This window comes from Pimephales promelas, chromosome 13 (genome assembly GCF_988280905.1).
Source record: "Pimephales promelas chromosome 13, fPimPro1.hap1.1, whole genome shotgun sequence".
Lineage (NCBI taxonomy): Eukaryota > Metazoa > Chordata > Actinopteri > Cypriniformes > Leuciscidae > Pimephales > Pimephales promelas.
Window position 1 is genome coordinate 19,491,680 of NC_142781.1, and position 21,504 is coordinate 19,513,183.

The following is a 21,504-nucleotide window of genomic DNA, read 5'->3' on the forward strand; positions in this document are numbered from 1 at the left end:
CAGACTTTCCTTCACTTATTCAATGGCACCGCAACACTGGGATTCCAGAATGAATGACTCTAATGAGTCAGTTCTTTTTACTGAATCAAATACACACAATTAATCACTGTAGTTACTGACTTTGGAGGTTTCACCATGACAACTTATTGGTCTTTTAAAAATATATGTCTTTACTTAGTGATCAACTTTAGCACTCTAATGGAAATATTGTTAATTATCATTTAAAGAGGTGGTATGCCATACGGAACCGTTGCCACTGAAACTGCTTTAACGCAGTGGGGCTCGACAGCCTTAGTCAAACGGGTTGGCGCGTATGGTTGGGTTGAGGAGAGATTGTGGTTAGGATTTAGCAGCAGGAGGGATGTAGAGGTCAGTAAGCTGGGCTGAGTTAAGTGGGGGACGGAGGGGGGTGACTCTGGGACACCAGAATCACAATTGAGCCCTCTCGAGGTGTCGTGAGCTAGTCGACGAAACACTGAGGACGGAAGGTGCCCACTTGAAGACCCTAGAGATGTCCCCTACTCAGCTCAATCCAGACGGTTGTCGTGCTGGTCCACTGGGGAGACCACACAGTAGTTGCAGCCGTCGTGTGTGCTGACACGCCAAGTACACTGCAGCTGTTAATGCCGGACAGAAGGGGAGTCACTCCACCATATGGAAAGAAGCGTAAATGGATGAAGCATAGTTTACTGTAAAGCTACGTCTTAGTTTTATCTGGTGAAAGCCTAGTACAAGTCAGCATGAAGTTTTAACATCTACTCCCGTGTAATGGAAATCTTAAATGTGACTCATTTTCAAATTGTTTGTCATAAATCAACATCTCAAAAAAAATGTTTTGGGGTTTCTAATCAAAATATGACTTTCTGTTACAGAACAGTCATTGATTTCATACATGTAGAGGACACCAGGACTTGATGTTTATCAGGCCTTTTGGGAGACACAAGTGAATAGGGAAAGAATGGTAGTTATATCAATTTGTTCTGTTCATCTTTCATAGTTGAGAATCAAATATATACAAGTATGTATTCAACTATACAAAGTTGAAAATCAATCAACTTTATGAAAGTTGATAGTTCATAGTTAAGAATCAACCTTATTCTTTCTCGTATATTTCTTTACACAAGAAAGAACAGAGGCTCTGTTCTTTCTTTCGAAATATTGTATGTTCAGATATACAACAAAATTGTTGTTGTTGGGGGCCATGAAACTTTTGTGACAATGATTAAAAACGTTGGCGCTGGCTGGCAAAGTTTTTCTAAAACGGATTAACATTAAGTGTTACAATTATTCCTCACAAGTACTAAAAGAATGAATAAAGCAAAGAAGCAGAATCCTGGTTCCTTCGGGTAGCGAAGTGCTGAATTGGCAAAATAATGAATATGAGCTGCATTCACAATGTTTAGAAGAACAAAAGCCACAACGGTTTATAATTATGGCCCAGCACTTGATTCAGGCATAGTGTTTCCAGACATCTTAGTTGTATATGTCTATGTGTCTATCAAAAGTGATTCACAAAATAGGCCGTAGCAAGCGAAAACCCGCCAATCACAGAACTAGGCCTCAATGGCAGGAAACACTCATATATTTCCTTGAATTAAAGACTCCTTCCCCTTGCCACAGTTGTGTTTCTGTGCAGAGGCAAGCGTTTCGGTGCTGTGCTCATGTATTCCAACGCTATCTCACAACCAATTCATTGATTAAAAGGGGGCTAATTCATACAAATTCATTCCTGACCACACTAGTACGAATTCGTACGATTTGTCTAAACCCACATTAGGAAAGTAATTGTTCTCTCCCTTTTCAAAAATCATGTAACATACCCATTACCATATAATTCAGTTTCCTCTTCCTCCTGTCTGTTCCTTTCACAATGAAATTCATAATGCATAGAGACTGTAACTAAGGACCCAGTTTGTGTAATGATGAAACCATTAATCACTTCTGTGCCCATACATTTTACTTTGCCCTGAACGTTAGATAACCAAACTACTTTTTCAAGTTTTATTGTTTCAAACTACTGTTTTTAGATTCTGTCTTAAACTTAACTTACGTCAACACAGAATGAATCATGTTAAAGCAGTATGTTGCATTTATAATCAGATTTATTGAGCATTAATGATGTTATGCCTTCTTATTTCCTATTGCTGAGTGTTTCTTTTATTTCAGGCACTTTTATATCCCAGGAGTTGGTTTTATTTAAACTTACAATGGATTTTGTCGTGGTTTTATCATTTAATTTCGCTACTTTACAGTTATTTACAGTTATTTTTTTTGTTTTAAAATGTGAACATCCACCGTAAATATGGATCGTAATAAAAATATATTGCACTCCATTTTAATACTTACTATGTGAAACTTTTCATCAATGTTATGCATGAATTTTGAACAATACCCGTATGAAAATCTTGTACGATTTCAGCCCATTCTCACTCCCAAGGCGTCACCTAACTGACGCCTTGGGAAGCATTTGGACATGCTTCAATATCTGACGCTTTAGGCGCCCTTTAGCGTCAGTTAGATGACGCCCTAGGATCGCGTGTACCCTACCCCCACCCCACACCTAAACCTAACCGCGTCCTCTAACTGACGCTTTCCTTTAGCGTCAGTTAGATGACGCCGTAGGATCGCGTCATGTAAGTGACGCTAAAGGGCGCCTAAAACGTCAAATATTGAAGCATGGTCAAAGGTGACGCCTTGGGGTGAGAATGCGTTGACGATTTATATAAAAAAAAGTTAAAATTGCTTAAATTATTTTGTGGAGTTAATAGCTTATAAAACATTTTTATTGTGTATTTATAATTTATCAAATGCGAGTGAAGAAATTAGCCAGGCAAAAGAGACATTTTATTCCCAAAATATAATTTCCAGAAAGAAAAAAAAAAGCTAAATACATAAATATATATTCACCAGTTGAGTATATTTCTGTGCTGCTGATTTGTAAGCAATTGCTACCTTTTTTAATTCTTTTTTTTTTTTTTTTTTAATTGTCTTAGCTGATTTTCATGCTTGTTTCTTCATATTTGAACTAATTTGTAGTCATCTAGAGACCCCCTGGTTGAGAACCACTGCTATAAAACAAGAGTAGGACACTGCACTGAGGAGAAAGACCTATATGGCAATGTGTCAGAGCTCTGTGTTGTACAAGTGACAGGTACTTTCCATGTGTGGTAAAAGTAAGCGGTTGTGCTGCTCTGAGGCTCTTTGTTTGTTAGTTCAGCAAGAGTTCACAATTAATTTTAGCCCCTTATCAGGTGCTGTAATCACATAAATCCTGTTATTGTTACATCTGCATTAAAACTTACATCATTATCTATTTCAGTAGTGGCTCCTCAACTGGTGGGTCATGATCCAAAAATGATTGCAGGTCTGTTCTGATGGCCACAGACAGCAGGGGAAAACAATGCTAACAGTATCCTTTGCTGTAAATCAGCAAGATGCCAATACAAAGTGACACCTTCATTCCAAAAAAATGTAAAGTTAAAGGAAATTATGTCGCAGATTATATTACATATTTATGTCCAATGATGATAAATATGATTTGTGAAGACCACAAACTGCAGGTTTTGAATGGTTTTAAATTACTTATGCAAGCAGCATGAAATCCTAAACTCAAATGCAGAAACCAAACATATTAATATTTTTGCAAATTGTTCAGGCTATATAATTTATAATAATATTAATAGGTTTTAATTGAATTTTGTTACCTTGCAGCATCACTTGAATGTTAATATTTAAGTTGTTAAATTCATTTTAAATTCTGGTAAACTTCCTTTGAATTTCAACATTTAATACTGCAATGTCATAATTGTATGGAGACAAAAAGTGAATCATTCCGAACAAAAACTTTATTCACAGCTCCCATCTAGAAGACTAACATCAATAGCTAAACCTCCACCCTTTTAAACATTTCCTGCCTAAGCTGTGCAATTTAAAGTACTTTGTCACTGTACAAACATGTCACACTGTAAAATCAATTATTAATGTCAGACTGTACAACAGTGAAGACATAAATAGCATGCACACAAGAGTCAGTTTTTCCCATCAATCAATAATACATTATGTGAATGTAAGCTGCATTACATGCAGGACTAAATCAAATCTTGACCCTGCCAGTTTCACAGGAGGTAAAACTTGATCACAATGGCCATTAATCAAGCATGTCAAACTTACAAACTCAGATTTTTGCGAGAAGAGGAATTTATTTTAGGAGTCACACAATTTGTCTTAGATGGCTAAAATCAGTGTACCCAGTGTAAACTGCTGAAATTTGCAAAGGTTTCTAAGAAAATGGAAACCCAAATACAGCTTAATCATAGTCACTAATATTACTTTTCTCCCTGAGGGGAACATCATTCAGGACTTGATGTTAGAACAAAAACACAAAAGCTAAAGTCAGCCTCTTTATTTACAAACTATACATTTATATATAAACACATGGTTTACAATAGTAATGCCACCACTCATTTCAGGTATGCTCCAAACACAGTGATAACATTAGCTCCACTCATACTGCATCACTGAGGAACATGCCACCACAATCACTAGACACACATGCCCCAGGAGTGAAGCCATCAATGGGATCTGTTGAGAAAAAGAAAAAACCTTATTTCACTGAAATCAAAATAAATCTGATTACACTACTGAATATAACATTGAATCCTGATATACATGTTTCTTGCGACAGGATCCAGGCACAGAGATGTGACCTCTGACCTAGGTTTTAGCAAGAGTAGCTTACTATACCCCCCTATTATGGCCACTAGAGACACCGACAGCCTCCAGAGGGCAAAGCAAAGGAGGGAACATCAGTATTTCAAACTGGTTGTATAATTACTCACCTAATGACTGTGGCTCTTCTGTTTTCGGCCTTCGTGATGTATTAGCTGCAAAATAAATGCAGACAGATGAGCAGGTATCCTACCACAAAATTAAGACCACTAACTACTACAAAAATTGTTTCTCCCGACAGGATCCGAAGCAAGGAATATTAAGCCAATACTTCAGGTTTTTGAGAGAATTCCTCTACCCCTCCGTGTTGATCACTCAAGACATGCAGGACTTGAGTGTGCAATAAAAGGGGCCAAAAACTAGAAAAACAGGTAACTTATCACTTACCAAAGCATTTTTAGTGAAGGATTCTTCAGCACGAGTGTGGCCTCGGCTCAGGGCCAAACCGATATAGGGGCCTAGACATGAGGATTGAAGAAAAAAGGATCAATTATGTTCTAGAGCAGAGCTTCCCTTGATCAAGATCTTGAGTAATAAGAGAACATTTATCCCCTTTAGTTTGTCACTGAGGTGAGGACATTACCTTAAACGTTGAGAAATGCTTCCTTACCGTTATAGTGAACATCATCGAAACTTGCACGTTTCTCTTCAGTCAGGGGGTTCAGAAAGGCAAACTATAAAAGAAAGAAAACATGCTTCAGCGCGAGACAGGCCGCACATCCACCACGTGCGTCCTCCAAGTCACACGTGGCCTCCGCACATCAACTTAACACTTCCACGTTATGATCGTGATTTAATATCAAGATGTACAACATGTTTTATTGAGCCTTTCCCTTTTTTCTGCAACCTATTTCTCTTTTCTGTGCATTTCGATGCTAAATTAATCTAATTGAAACTGCTCAAGTAAACAGACTATTTGCAGCACACTTTACATGTAAATGTAAAATGAAACAGACATACATAAGAAAAGAAGTATCCTACAACAAATATCTCTGTGAATACAAACACTTACCAGCGCCCATGTTGCGTCCGTTCCTGAGTGAACTCTCTGCGAAATGAGCACATGTGACTGCTGTGTGGAATTATGGGACATTTAAAGAGACCGCCTCCATTTCATTTCATTTCAACGATTCAGTTCGTAAAGACAAAACGATTCCGAGAAAAGCTCGGACGAATCGGTCCGATTGGGGAACAAATGGTTCAGAATGGTTTTGGGAAAAGATCCGACTCAAAAGAACTATAATTCACGAATCAAACATCTAAAGTTAATGAATGACAGTTAGCTGGGTAAATGAGACCGTTTTTAAAACAACAGGGTCATATTCACAAACAGTTAATTTGAATTGCTCAGGGTATATGAGAAACTCCCTTTTTATACATTCGCATTTAAACTATTACGCCTGATTTTTGTTTCTATCATCAGTGTATGTGATGTACAAGAGTACCCCATGTTGTCGTTTGGGAGAAATTTATAATTTAGCTTTATAGTTTCTTCATAATTCATTATAGATTTTGAATGTGTAACGTACAGTAAACTGTGAACTGTGGGACAACCCGCACTATATCTAATCCTAATTCTATTGGCCACAACGAAAGTTCGAACGAATGTTTTCGATATTCATTGGTAAATCGACCTGTCAATCAACTGAGCAGCGTTTCATGTCGTATACAACAAATGCACCAATCGCGTCTCAGTGGGCGGGGTTTGATCGCTAATCCAGGATGTGTATGTTTCGCTTAGTACGTACAACTGGCAAAGATGTTTACAATAAATATATTCTGTATTTTTATTCTTAGTTGCAGTGACTATGAAGAAAACAAATAGCCGTAGACGTGTATCTCTCGCTTTGTTTGCACTTTGCATGAGCAGCGGGAATTGAATGGTCACTGATTGCTGTCCTCGGTTGGGATTGCAGCTTGGCCTGTCAGTGTACTGCTGTTACTATCATGTTTAATTCATAAAGATGGCAACGAGGGGCACCTTATAAACTAAATGACTGTCAGAAACATCGCCTCCATTTGTAATATGGTAAGTGAGTGGATACTGCGCTGGCTAGCTCTTACGTAATGATGATGGTTGAATGGCTTTCCTCACAATCAGGTGCATGACCTCATTTATGAGCTGATGTATGCATATATCACCGCTGTTATGAACCCATCTATCGTAACTAGAAATATTTACATGCTTAAATAATGAACTGAAAGTGTAAGAAAATGCAGTCAAAATGTCTTAAGTAAAACAGCAGTATCAGTGATGCCACCTTTATATTTTGATAAGTATCTGTGTTTTTATCTGTCTGTTTTTAATAGGTAACGTTATCTATAATTTTTGTTTCCAAAAAATAAATGAGTTGCTGTGTGCTTTGCATAGACATGTACTCTCTTTGTATTGCTGTAATGCCAAACAAATTAGGCTAAAAACGTGTTGAAAGATGATTGCGTTTTAACGAGCTGATCTTAAAAGAACAGTTCCACCAAAATGTTTTTTTTTTTTTTTTTTTTTTTTTTTTTTGTAATGTACAGGTCACTTCGTTCTATGCAGTTAGAATAAATAGATACTGCACTTTCAAAATTCAGAAAAGTTCAAATGGCACCATAAAAGTAGCCGATATTTACTTCTGAAACTATATGATATAACTTTTGTGCAGTTAACCGCTGGAACAGCATCAAGGGATTGAGAATATGACTAATACCATGGGGGAAACCTGCCATATAGATATTTTGTTATATTAACAAGACCTGACACACAGATCCATTATACTGTTACACATGCGTTTTCTTTCAACTGTTTACATTCACTTAAAACATATCCGACTGTTTATGTGAATACTCGTCAAGAACGGCATTTTGACATTATGTTTAGTGTATTATTATATTATATTTAGTGTAAATAGCTCAATTATGTACTGACTCTGAGAGAATCTATATTTTTGACAACACTACACTGTATTTAGTTTCTATTTCAAGGGCCTTTCAAGGACTACAATTGAATTGTACCAAAGTGGCTGTGTTACATGCCACTGCTGAAATCCAGATAAGAAAATTATATTAATAAGGCAGATAAATTATGGATTATTTCCTCCGGTTTTGATTGGTGCTGTCCGTGTGACTTGACACTTCAAGCTTACGACAGATTATGCTCACTTTAGAAGTTTTCTGTGAAGAAAGAATTGCAAAGAGTATACGAATTGCAATTTACCATAGGAATGTTAAATTAGTTTTCAAAGTTAAGGATCTTTTACTGGTTCAAAAAGTAGGCTACTTACATTTAGTAGGCTAAATGATTTTGAGAAAAGAAAGATCTAGATGTGTCCTTGCAGTTTCCTTATGTTCTGCAGTTAAGGCTTTAAAATAGAATAGAATGTTCATTTAATATTTGTGTTTTATTTGATCTCACTAATCATCCAATAGATCCATTTTTAAAAAGGGATTTAAGAAGGCTAATGTGAGTATATTATTTCATTGTCTGAAACTGGCCTGAACCTCTAACCACGTCAGTTGTTCATCCTTAGATAATTGCAGGTGCTGAATCAGCCAGCGCTAGATGTGGTTAGGAACCTGAAGAGTGAATTATTTCCAGCATGAGGGGGCTCAGACTTAACGTCTGACTGCTGTTTAGTGCCAGTTATGTAACTAATGGATGGACAGGGTTCATTTGTTCATCGGCATGTGTTTGGGGCCTCGTCTTGTAGTGGCTCATTGACCATGGATACAAGGCAAGCTAATGAAATGTTCTTCTTTATATCTTCCATGTTCTTTCCTGCTTAAATGACCTCAATTAGTGTGTGTTTGGTGTGCAGCACAACCACAGACCTGTCCTTCAGTTTGAAAACATGAGTCCATAGAGTGGTGCAGGTATGACATCACTTTGTAGACTAACCAGCAGTTAGCATCACGCTGGTTCCCTTGACAGAAACCCAATAGGATTTTCCCATATAGGCTTTTGGATTACCGCTAAAAACAACTCTTTGAACAATAAAGTTTATAAAACTTGCATGTTTTGTCCATCTAGAAAATCACAGATGAACACAATTTTTATGAATTTTGAAGCCTATAGGCTGCAAACAAACTACGGTCCCACGAATTCAACGTCACTAAGCTTCCGACAATTTTTTTTTTTCTAAAAACATTTTCCCAAAACGCCTGAGTTAGAATAGTTTATAAGATCAAAATTAACAAGGCTGTAAAGGTGAACTGAGTTTAACTGTTCGCTGTGATGACATTTACTCTCCATTTAGCCACTTGTTAGCAACCGCCTTTTTCAAAACATGTAACCGCTTAGAAAAATTGTGTGTAGTGGGGTAATATTGATGTATTTTATGTCGGTGAATAAAACATGAAAGTGTCTTGAGCTTGTGTTCACCACAGACCTTATTTCAGCCATTTAACCCAAACCCCATTCAAAAAAGAAAACAAAGTGTCTGTCATGCCTGCACCACTCTATTCATGCTTCTGGCAATAGGCTATATTGCCTTATATGTTTGTGTGGGCTTGCGTTAAAGCAGAAACATAAGATGGCTTGGCCTAGCTGACAATTGTGTGTAGACAATGAGAAAATGACCCCTATTTAAAGTCAAATGTTGGCAAAAAATATCTTGCACAATGTAGTATTTATATTTCAATAGGCAATAAAGATCTATTAGTGCTGGAAATGAAGGACTTTGCGGATTCATATTTCCTACAGATAAAAGGATGCTGTCTCAGTCAGGTTAATAACTCTTACACTAGACAATGCACAGATATAGAGAGGGGCTTTTTCCCATCTTTCAACTGTCAGTCATGGTCTTGACTTTACTGATTTATGACTTTGATGTCTGGATCCAATTATGGTGTGTAGTTATTACCTGATCTGCTCATTCAGAGTCATCCAGAGATATGTTGCGTAAAAGGGCAGCCATTTACAATACTGTTCTAAAGTTTAGGGTTAGTAATATTTGTTTAATGGAACCAAGCTCGCCATGGCTGTGCTTATTCGACCAAAAAAAAATAGTGAAAACAGAAAAATTGTGAATGTAAAATAATATAATTTAAAATAATGGGTTTCTATTTTAATCTATGTAATTTATTTCTGTAAAGCAAAACTGAATTTCAGAAGAATATCAGTAACCAGGCAGTTTCTGGTCTCATTGACTGGTAGTCAGTGAGACCAGAAACTGACTGGTTACTGCTATTCTTCTAAATATCAGAAAATCGGCTGAATGGATTCGGAAACGGTAAAACTCAACTGTTTAACTCTGGGGGAGTTCTAAAATGAGCCTATTTCCCAAAAAAGTGGAGTATCCCTAAAAAAGTGGAGTATTCAGTGTCACGTGATCCTTCTGAAACCATTCTAAAACAAGTGGTGCTCTAATTCGCATAATTGTTTTTACTGTCACTTTTGAGCAATTTAATGCATCCTTAGTAAATAACATGATGAAAGTATGAAACCAAAATTTTACTGACCCCAAAATTTTGAACGGTATTGTGTACAGTTCTTTGGGGAAAAAAATGTAAAGGGATGATATAACATGGAATCCGCTTTTTAAAACTAGTCCGTCACTGGTTTCAGTTTTACTAGAAGAGAAAACATTTGCTCTGAGCTTGTTATTGATTCATGGATTCTTATCCAACATCACTTCCTGCTTAGTTGTTCTATCCATTATGAGGCATTGTGTAGCTCTGTTACCAGTTTGAATGGAAGGTAACTGGATTAAAGTCAAATACATTACTGCATTTTTGAATGATATAATATAACCAAAATAAAATGGCTAAACTTAAACTACATTTAAAATGAAAATAAATAAAAGTTATAGTAGTATATAAATGATACTAAAATAATGTGTGCCACACTTTGCCAATGCTGAGTGAATTGACAAAGCTTACCAGCCATAATTATGTCTTATGTGTAAAAATAAACATATTTAGCAAAACAGGTCATTGTGCCACTTGCAACATCACATACAAGGTGAGTCATTCTCTAGCTACCTTTTAAACTCCCTCTGTCATAAAAATGTGAAGGCACATTGTGAATTTGCTCCTAATATTTCCATTTTTGGTTGCTTAATGCAAGGAATATGTAATGTGTTGGCATTTAGAGAAAAATAAAAATGTAATTATAGCTGTGAGTGTTTTCAAAATTCTAAATGAGAATGAATGTTCAATATAATTAACAGATATTTTACTTTTTTCCTTCTCTCTTTCTGTCATTTTAGGGCACCAATGCCTCTGCTCTGGAGAAAGACATTGGTCCAGAGCAGTTTCCCATTAATGAACACTACTTTGGATTGGTCAACGTAAGTATCATACCAGTGCCATACTAACCCTAAAACAAACACATGGCTTCACATGTGAGCCATTGTTGTGAAAACCTGGTTAGGAAGCAAAAAATATACATATGGTAACTTTTTGCATATTTGTTAAGAGTGAACAGCCTTTCTCATGTGTGTGCGTTTATTATGCCATGTTGTGTTGCTTGATATTACTTGTTAATTTGGGGGACACAACAACATTGAGGCAAAACAACCGGCTTAAGTGTTAAACTGTTGAAAAAGCACAGTTCACAACCTTTGCAATCCTCTTTTTTGTTATTTTTAAGAGAAGGGAGCAGTTTGTTTGTACTCTTCTGCAAAATACATTAGCATGTGATTTTCACTGCAGAGCAGGGCAGCTTGACAACGTAGTATTTATTCCTTCTGCCATTAGCGCAGCTGGTATGATTAATGAACATAACTGTCCGGCCTTGAAGCTGAATCTTTCAGGTCATGCTGCCTCTTGTTTTGGCAGAACAGTAAATTTAGTAAGGAGATCCATAGAAATCAGGTCACAGAGTTATTATTTTTCTTGCCATTAATTTATTGGGACTAGAAGGAGATCCACAAAAAAATAGGTCACAGTTATTATTATTGTTCCTTTTTTTTAGATTAGAAGGAAAGTTGTCACCCTGATCTAATGAGAATTGCCAAAGAAAGGAACTGCTTTAATTTCACTTAAAGTGTTTAATGCTGTATCCATGTTCAAATTTATAAGTCAACACCATTGCTGAATATTTTAAAACTCCTTCAAATGGCATGCAGTGGTCAAAAAAACAAATCGCTGATGTTTCTGACGTGCTGGCTTTAGCTTATCATTAACTGTGACCACTCTGAAGCGGTGAAGTCTCAAGAGAAGCCAGGTTATCCCAGTTTATTTTTCTGTTGATATGAAAAATTGGGTAGATTTAGCAATATAGCTGATGTATAATGAACTACATGCCTTTCTCCACTGACAGATAATTTTTTTAGTTATGTGTCCGGCTGAGTGGATCTCTGAGTTGGTGTGAGTGAGTGGAAGTGGGGCTAATTTGCATATTTGTGGATCCGCGTATACTAAATGAAGCTATTTCAAGGCATGATTAAATTTTTTTCACAGGAAAAACTTTTAAATATGTCACTATTTAGAAAGACTGGGACTTATCGAACAGCTCCTCACCTAGTACCTACCAAGGGCAACGTAAATTAGCGTCTGGTTTAAGACATGCTTTTTTTGTTAGTATGGTGTAAAAAAATATTAAATTGACCAGCGCAAACCTTGGTAAATCACCTTGCATGATTCATTTAAATACTCCCCTCCCATACATTTTTCGTCTGAAATGTAAACTCCTACAAATGCATATGCAATAAGATCAGCTGCAAAATTATTTCACAGCGTGTCTTTAGTTAATCCTGACAGAATTTTTTAATGCCAAAAGAGAGTTTGCACTGACACAAGCAAAGAAAAGTAGTTGCATTGTAAAATATTAATCTGCCACTAAAAATGTGTCAAGTTAAACACATTTTTGAGGTTTAGCTCATTTCCAAATAATTACTAAATTTGGATTGGTGTGAAAACGTTTTTTGTTTATTATTGTGTTCTCATGATCATTCATTGCTGTCACTTCCGAGCACTCATGACATGATTCTGACCCTCTTCTTCCTATTATTTTCTGTCATAACTCTGCTTTCACTGTCAATAAAAGTGCCAAAAAGCCCCTAAAACCACATCATTGTCAGTGTGCGCGGAAGGAAAAAGCCCTATGGTTGGGAAACAATGCTCTGTTGTCACAGTAACAGCAAGTGCTGCTCTGTCAGCCCATGCAGGTCATGTTTTTAAAAGCATTTGGTTCCACCATTCATTTTTTCAGCTCTTTGATTTGCTTTTAGCGGTGAGCAGGGAGTCTTTCTTGATTGTAATTGTCTCATCTAGATCCACATTTGTTTAACCCATGCATTCTTCTTCCCTGGTGCACCTCCAGCAGCAGAGACTGTTCCTGATTTTATCTCTCAGTTTCACAGATCAGATTTAATTGCGTCCAAAGTGTTCTTTGTTTGTTTCCCGCTCAAGAATTGATTGGCTCAACCTAAATGTATTCCTCTCTCTGTGTCTTTTTCTCTAGTTTGGGAACACATGTTACTGTAACTCAGTGTTGCAGGCTCTGTATTTCTGCCGGCCGTTCAGGGAGAATGTGTTGGCGTATAAAGTCCAGCAGAAGAAAAAGGAGAACCTTCTCACCTGTCTGGCCGACCTCTTTCACAGCATCGCCACGCAGAAGAAGAAGGTGGGCGTGATCCCCCCCAAGAAGTTCATCTCACGTCTGCGGAAGGAGAACGGTGAGGGGTCGAGGTTTGAGGAAGACGAAAGCATTATAAAGACAAAAGCATCTTTCTCCATTGACATTCATTTAAAAGTAGATGTGAAATCGCAACATATAATATTATATTATTTTTACACACACATGTGCAGTCACTAGTGAATGATTTACTTTTTTCCAATATTTTGTGTTTTCCATTTTAATTTTTCTGGATTCTGTCTATATATGAAATGTCCACGTTTTCTGCGTCTTGCAAATCATAGGCCCCTAATTCTTTAAATTATAAATCGTAATGCATTTACTGCTAAGGTGATTGACTCAAAACCTATTTCTGCAACTGAGTGCTCAATGCTCATAAACAAATAGTCAAATTTTGAAATCACACACTTGCTTTGAGCAGCTTCCATTGAGATGAATGGTAATGGATTGCTCTTTCCAGGTATAGACCGCCTTGAAAAGAATCAAGAAGCTTCAGCTGCAACCAAAACAGCTTTCCTAAATGAATAGCACAACATCTTCATCATTTGAACTGTGATCTATGTGAACTTAATCAGAATAGATGCCATATTTGGCTCTATCCATCTAATTTTGCATCCCTGGAAATTCGTGAAACAACATATTTCCAGTGTTGACTGAATGATCGACACATTCACAAAAGAAAGACATATTGAACAGAATGTACTGTCCCTGTTGTCTTTCACATCAAGATAAATATGGTGTCTACTGTCTACTATGACTAAGCCATCTGTTGTCAAGCCAGAATCCCACATAACTGCTAAAATATCCTCATATACACTTTGGTATTGTTAATATTTGCAGAAAAACATGTTTATGAGAAATTTTAGATCTGCTTGTGTATCCATTATAAAGTTTCTGATGGTTACCATGATTTTTAGCAACTAATAGAGCTGTTGCTGGCGTTCAGTGAGGGGACTATGTGAAAAATCAAATCTGTGGACTGACAGTAAGCCTCTGTGTGATATGCTGAATGAGAGGCAGGTGTAACAGATCAGGTGTGTGTGTGTTTTGAGGGAGAGGGGAGGGAGGGATAATATGTAGAATAAAAGAGGATTTGTTCTTCTGTCTCATTCCAGAAAAGGCCCTCTCTATGAATTAACAATACAGACCTCTATCAGAGAGACGTCACTTCACCAGCTACACACACTCACAGATAGTTAGGTATATGATTGCACATGCTATGGCATGTACTGACATTGTGCTCAAATGTGTGACCATAGAGTTCCTCTCAGTTCATGTGATCACACCACGTCCAAAATGCGACCTTCACCTTTCTGTTTCAAGAGTCAATCATCTTTTTACAGTTTTTTTTAACTGGAACAGGCAATTGTTGTCAGATGGTATCTGGTTCTGATTTGAAATATGCTATTGAAACATAATCTTGTAAACAAACTTTTGGAGATTTAAACGATATATTTTTTTTCCCATTTAAGTAGATTGATCTACTTGAGAAGTTGCAAGGAAACAAATGTAGTGACCAGTATTTTCTTACGAACTGTGATGTAGCAGATGATGGAAAAAGGGGGGGAAAAAGTAGGCCACTGATTTGGTTCTATCCATGGAATGTGGATTGGATGGAGGCAGATCTGAATGTGACCTTGCAGTCCATTGTAAGAAAGGGTTGGGTTTAAGAGGACAAAATAATTGGAGAAGACATACATCACCAGAGAGGTGGTTGGTTCTCTGTGGTGGACGTGCATTCCCTGGAAGATCTAGTTATGAAATTTTAATTAACTTACAACCTTTTTTTGGTTTTTATGAAATGTATGCATATATTAATTTTTCACATTAATATCAAAAACATGCATTGGAAAGTCGATTTTTTTTTCTTTCTTTACATAGAAAATAGTCCCCTGGGGATGCCACCAAAATATCCACGAAGTAAACTGATATGGATTGATATCTTATGTTACATTTTCTGGCTTTTCCTATAGACCTGTTTGATAACTACATGCAGCAGGATGCCCACGAGTTCCTGAACTACCTGCTAAACACTGTGGCTGACATCTTGCAAGAGGAGAAGAAACAGGAGAAACAGAATGGACGGCTGAAGAACAACGGCATCGCCACGGACACCGAGCCAGAACAGAACAAGACCGAGCCCACTTGGGTTCACGATATCTTCCAGGGCACGCTGACCAATGAGACGCGCTGTCTCAACTGTGAGACGGTATGAGTACTATGTTACCTGAAGTGTTTGCTTCATACACAGATGCAAATGTTGTTGAAGTGCAGTTCTGCAAAAAAGTTTACATAACCCTGGCAGAATCTCCAACGTTTAGAAATATACATATATATATATATATATATATATATATATATATATATAAATTAAAAATAATAATAAGAGGGATCTCATAAATATGTATTAGTTTATATTTTATTGTTTTATTTAATACAGCTGATGGAGCTATTTTACAGATGTTTCTATGTATTCCACAAGAAATAAATATTGTACCATATTAATTAATGCAAAACATCACCGAAGGCTGTAAGCAATATAAATAATATTTTTCTAGATAATTTGTTTATAATTAAGTTTTGTGAAATGTATACTAATATCTGATATGCAGCTTCTTCAGGCAATACCACTGTACATAAATGCACTTCATATAAAATATGCTAAAATGATTTAAAAATGCAAAACATTTCAATTCTAAAAGGGATATGCAAATGTATGAGCAAAGCTGTATTTTGTTTTTCAAAAAACATCAGATTACTCTTCTTTTTTGACAGCCTTAGAAGAACTCTTTGGTTATTTTGCAAAATCATTGTGAGTGGTCTTATACAACGACATTCGCTCTGAGGAAAGAAACTGTTCTCTGTTGGTTAACCTACTTTTTCTTCTCATTAACACTGCCACTCGACTCGGCAGTGCTATCACGCCATCACATGCCAGTGCTTTAAAATACCCTCGCTCACATCTTCTGCAATAAGTGCAAGACAACAGGAGACAATCGGGTCAGCAGAGTTCAGCCTATTCACCTTAAAGGAGAACTCCTAATTTTTTGTACATTTGAAGTGCTGTCAGTACAGACAAAAACGACACAAATTGGTGTTGCCTACACCGTGTCCGTGTTATCATCTTTTTTTTTTTTAATCCGCACCCTGTTGACTTCAATGGGGCATGCTCTAGACCTGCTTTTAGCCTCTTAACATCCTTGATTTGTCATTACGAGTGCACAGCCATGTGAGTTGTGTTTTTAAGAGTGACCACGGTTAATCTGACTGCAGTAGATGTGAAAGATATGAATAAAAATGATGTTAATTTAGCCAGCTCACACACCTCAATTGCTTCCTGTTTTCCATAGATGTGTTTTCTCTTGTTCCTCAATATGTAGCTGACTTGTGGCTTGCATTTCTACAGGTCAGTAGCAAGGATGAAGACTTTTTGGATTTGTCTGTAGATGTTGAGCAGAACACTTCAATAACACACTGTCTCAGGTAAGCATACACGCACAATGACATAACAGTAATCACACATGCTGATGGACACAACCAGTTCTTTTCCACTGTTCATGCTTTTTAGTAGATGTGTGTTTTGTTTACAGGGACTTCAGTAATACAGAGACCCTGTGCAGTGAGTATAAATACTACTGTGAGATGTGCTGTAGCAAACAAGAGGCACAGAAACGGTGAGCGTCAGCGTTGTGTTGATATGATGTGGCAGGGCGTATAACTATTGTTCAGAATGACGTACTACTATACTTTACATGTGGAGGGATTCACTACTCATGCTAATGGTGTAAATTTGAGTGTTAACATTGCAGCATATCTCCTGATTTGCTAATGAAATAATGTGAATCAACCGTATTGCAAATTACGTTGCAGATTTTCCCCAAAATCTGTCTAGTTTACCAAAGGACTCAGTAAGCTTAAATACAGAAAAAATTAGTGAATAATTTAGTTACTCCATAGTATTTTAGCAGTATGTTTACTGTGCACATGATTATTAGATATGATTTTAACATTATTTGATCAGACTGTCACAAGTGTAGACATTTTTTGACAAAAAAAGGATAATTTATTTTCGTGATCTGAAAATTATATGTGCAAAATTGTGATGTGTTTTTGGTTTGTTTTGTGATTGGGTTTGTATGTGTTGCAGTATGCGTGTGAAGAAGCTGCCCATGATCTTGGCTCTTCATCTGAAGCGCTTTAAGTACATGGAGCAGCTGCATCGGTACACTAAACTGAGCTATCGTGTGGTCTTTCCACTGGAGCTCCGCCTCTTCAACACCTCTGTAGACGCTGTCAACCTCGACCGCATGTATGACCTTGTCGCTGTGGTGGTCCACTGTGGCAGGTACGAGAACTGTCAAACATGCACATCTGCAACATATGAAACAGACTCTCTTAACACAGTCATATTTGATAAATAATGACATTATATGCAGAATATTTGCATATTTATTGTAGTCTGAAAGTACACTATAATCATAATGATTTTTCATCAAGAATTATGATAAGTTAAATGTAAATATATATATATATATATATATATATATATATATATATATATGAATTTAGACTTGAATTTTGTGTTTTATGTCTAAAATATTGAAAAAATATTCAATTTCTAAATATTTAAAATATGATTTGATTTTCTTGAAAAATGTAAACACTGCCTCTGTAACTCTTTGTATTAGTGGCCCAAACAGAGGGCATTACATCAGCATCGTGAAGAGCCACGGCTTCTGGCTGCTATTTGATGATGACATTGTGGAGGTATGCACTTTCTTTTTATATACAGTATACATAGATATGCACAGGAATTTTGAGGGGCAGTTGAATAAATTACATTTACATTAAAATAGAAATTCTATTATTGAATTATGAAAAAGTATGTTTTTACTGTATGTTTAATCAAATAAATAGAGCCTTAGTGAACATAATGGCGCTTTTGCACTGCATGGTACGGTACAGCATGGTTTGGTGCGGTTCACTTGTGCGGCTTTTCCACTGCATGGTATGGTACAGTACGGTACGGCTCACTTTAAATGGTACCACCTCTTGAGGTTCCAAGTGTACCGTACCGATACTAAAATTTGACGTGAACACACTGCAGACTACTGATTGGTCAGTCAGACAGAATCGTCACTACCAGTGTCATTGTATTTGCAAAAACCTAAATTTACCTAACCCATGCAAACAAAATATAAACCCAAATGCATGCAGAATATAACTTTCCTCTTTCCTGCTCTCTCTCACCATATTGTTCTCTATTCAAATCCACAGAAAATTGATGCACAGGCGATAGAGGAGTTTTACGGTTTGACCTCTGACATTTCCAAGAACTCTGAGTCGGGATACATCCTGTTCTATCAGTCCAGAGAATGAAAGAGCAGAGGGGGGACACGAGAAGAAATCAAAAGGAAGGGTATACATGAAGATGACGTCCACTACCGGTACTTTTCCACATCCTTCTCCTTTTCCTCATCTCATACTCAGGGTCTCCAGCTGAGACTGAGTGCCAAAAGCCCTCTGTAGTCCCATTTGCCAATATGACATTTCCCAGAAGTCCCTTTCTCCCAAACTCGCTGCACACTGGGGGAATAAAACACATCTTCAAATCTGACCCTGCAAGTCAGTCACCTGCATCTGGAAGGCACTTTATTAACAAAAACAACAATAAGTAACACAAAAGCAACACAATGAAAAAATCACAACATATACTACAATACTTGTAAAAACTTGAAGGAATCAAAAAGCTACAAACTGAGCAATGAGTCCTGGTACTCTGTGGATTTCACCATGTTGTGGGATTATGATTCTGAGCAGTCTGTTACATGAGTGCGTGTGTGTGTGTGCGTGTGCGTGTGTACATTTAGACGGTAAATACAGAAAGGCTGCTCTGAAGTGACTTTGCTGTTCATCCATAAATAGTTGCAGTCTTGTTACCAAGAGAGTTTTCAAAAGTTGTCCTGTTGACATCTCTTCCAGTAACAAAAAAAAGGGCAGAATTGCAAGGCTGAAATGCTGCTTTTGTCTCCCTTGCATTCTTATCGAACACTGTTGTTACCTAACTTCCGTTGTAGGTAATGGCCTTACATAGATTTAATTCCTGGTTTAGATTCTTCAGTTTGGTTGAATCCATGATTTGACTCCATCTTATTTTCTCCTAAATAGATGTTGCAACTTGGTCCCTGGTCATTTATTAGAAGTTGGATGACGTGGCATTTTATTTTATCATTACTTTGAGGTGATAATACATGAAAGTCTGGGCTACAGAGATGAAATGCAACAGAAGCAGCCTTGAAATTATTTCATTGCGATCTGTTAAGTTCAGCTTTAGCTCTTATCGAAGCATCTGATATGACATGACGTCGCTGTTACGATAAGACAATGCGCACAATTATTTCAACTTTGTGGTGAGTGGCATTTTGTTTGAGAGGGCTTTTACTATTTAATATACGTATAAGAGCATATGTCTTTGAATAAATGGGAAACGTTATCGAAGACAGTAGGGAAATGTACTGATAATCCTTAATTTTGTATACAGTATAAATGGGAGAGAGTGACTCGGGAAAAAGTCACCAAAGGGAAACAAGGTGCAATACAAGGACAAGGTGAACATTCCACGCTCGTTTTACACCGACATTTCTACTTTAAAAAACTAAGCTCACAGAAACACTAACAACAAATCGGTACTCCCGTTTCTTCAGTGTATAGCTTTTTAATGTTTTTGTTTTATTTAGAATAATGTTTTATTGCCATTTACTGTTTTATTCTCTCAAAAATACTACAAGATGGTTCTCTGAGCAAAAGCAGTCCACAACTAAAATACAAGATTTGCCTTTTTCAGTCCGTTCAAAGTTCATTCAGTGTAAAAGTAGAATAAGTGATTAGGAAAAAAAGGTTATCTAGATTGATCAATTGCTTCACGTGTTCTAGAGCCCATTCTAAGTCTGTGGTACTTGTATTTTCACACTCCTCAAAGATCATTTTTATATGTAATTATATGTTAATTCCACACTACATGCAATATAGTTGAATGAACACTGTAAAAACCCAATGTGAGGTTAACTATGCAGTGTTTGTGCTTGCCCTGTTGTTTCCCGATGCTCGACAGATGCTGAGTGATCATTTGGGCGGTTGATTTTTCATACGAGTTCCCCAGTGACACTAGCAGAATGCTGTTTCTCAAAAAGAGGAGCATATGTGGTTGTTTGAAGATGATTTAGTGGTACTAAGACCATGTTTCTTGTCCCATTGCCTGTTCTTTTTGTTCGTTAGGGATCAAAATGAACAGAAATGTGCCAAAATTGTGGCAAGAAACTCTCACAGTCCTTCAAACTGAAAAACGAAAGAGATATCTCTGTGTCATGATACTGTACATAACTATTATGTAGACATATTGGATAAAAATAAATTATATTTTTAAAACACTAAATTATTCTATTAAAAATGACCTATTATTCGCATGGGGGAGTCATGGTTGCAAATGAAGAAATTGCGAGCTGATAACTGTTTGTTGGAGATTTTATGATTTCAGTCAGGTCCCTTATGGAGACCTGGATCATTTTTAAGTTTGTTCTGTAGAGTAGACTAAACTAAGTACTGTAACTTCTTACTACTGTGGATTGAATCCCCACACACACATACATGAACATCTGGATACATTGAGAACCTATTAGACTGACACTTTTCACAGTTACACACCTTGTATGCAAAAACAAACTTCTCTGTTTTGTCCTCTTTTAATGTGTGTATTTTTTAGGTCTGCAAAAGAAATGTACAATGTTTGTTTGTGTGTCTGAGAGAGAAATACCATGACTTAAACTTTAATGGAAAGTGTGATAACTGTAAGTGCACTTTATCATAGCAGAACCAAAAAGGTTTCTCATAGGAACTGGAATCCTGACTGAGATTCTTTTGGTTTATTTTCCTTTCCTCAATAAATGAAACACAACTTTACCAGCTGTGGCTCATCAGTGATTTTTTTTAATTGTTAGGGTTTTATCACGGTGTTCATTTTAATGATTATTCTACTTTTTGTGGCTGACAAACATTTTTATTTTCCTCTTCTGTGACAAAAAGTATAGGACATGGCAATTTTGTACAAAGACACCAAAGGCTTTGGGCAGAAAACAGCAGGACGAGGGAGTGAAAAGTGAATAATAGATTCACCAAGTGATCGAAATCAAGTGATGAGAAGTCCTGTTTACAGAAAG

The 21,504-nt window shown here is 36.8% G+C and overlaps 1 protein-coding gene, 1 long non-coding RNA gene and 2 other non-coding genes across 4 annotated transcripts; 1 reads left to right on the top strand and 3 right to left on the bottom strand.

The window, feature by feature from the left end:
• Positions 1 to 3,823: 3,823 nt before the first annotated feature.
• LOC120493304 (uncharacterized) lies at positions 3,824 to 5,872 on the bottom strand. The gene is made up of 5 exons (XR_005625692.2): positions 5,741 to 5,872; positions 5,339 to 5,402; positions 5,116 to 5,186; positions 4,839 to 4,883; positions 3,824 to 4,581 (listed from the first exon to the last, which is right to left on the bottom strand). It is a non-coding gene; the product is annotated as an uncharacterized LOC120493304 (long non-coding RNA).
• Positions 4,667 to 4,789, bottom strand: LOC120494325 (small nucleolar RNA SNORA26). Its single transcript, XR_005625842.1, has one exon. It is a non-coding gene; the product is annotated as a small nucleolar RNA SNORA26 (small nucleolar RNA).
• LOC120494324 (small nucleolar RNA SNORA26) lies at positions 4,952 to 5,071 on the bottom strand. The gene has a single exon (XR_005625841.1). It is a non-coding gene; the product is annotated as a small nucleolar RNA SNORA26 (small nucleolar RNA).
• A 558-nt stretch (positions 5,873 to 6,430) lies between the features above and the next one.
• On the top strand, positions 6,431 to 21,247 carry usp46 (ubiquitin specific peptidase 46). The gene is made up of 9 exons (XM_039693037.2): positions 6,431 to 6,757; positions 10,920 to 11,000; positions 13,118 to 13,331; positions 15,265 to 15,500; positions 16,698 to 16,774; positions 16,882 to 16,965; positions 17,439 to 17,636; positions 17,980 to 18,058; positions 18,569 to 21,247. Exons 1-9 carry the CDS (start codon positions 6,722 to 6,724, stop codon positions 18,668 to 18,670), a joined length of 1,107 nt encoding a protein of 368 aa, XP_039548971.1. The 5' UTR covers positions 6,431 to 6,721; the 3' UTR covers positions 18,671 to 21,247.
• Positions 21,248 to 21,504: the final 257 nt, after the last annotated feature.

What these genes read in the sequence shown, in the direction of transcription:
- usp46 (XM_039693037.2), top strand. Translation starts at nt 6,722, where the DNA reads ATGACTGTCAGAAACATCGCCTCCATTTGTAATATG. An exon ending in TCGCCTCCATTTGTAATATG is followed by an intron (nt 6,758 to 10,919) that starts GTAAGTGAGTGG and finishes CTGTCATTTTAG; the next exon opens with GGCACCAATGCCTCTGCTCT. An exon ending in TCAATAACACACTGTCTCAG is followed by an intron (nt 16,775 to 16,881) that starts GTAAGCATACAC and finishes TTTTGTTTACAG; the next exon opens with GGACTTCAGTAATACAGAGA.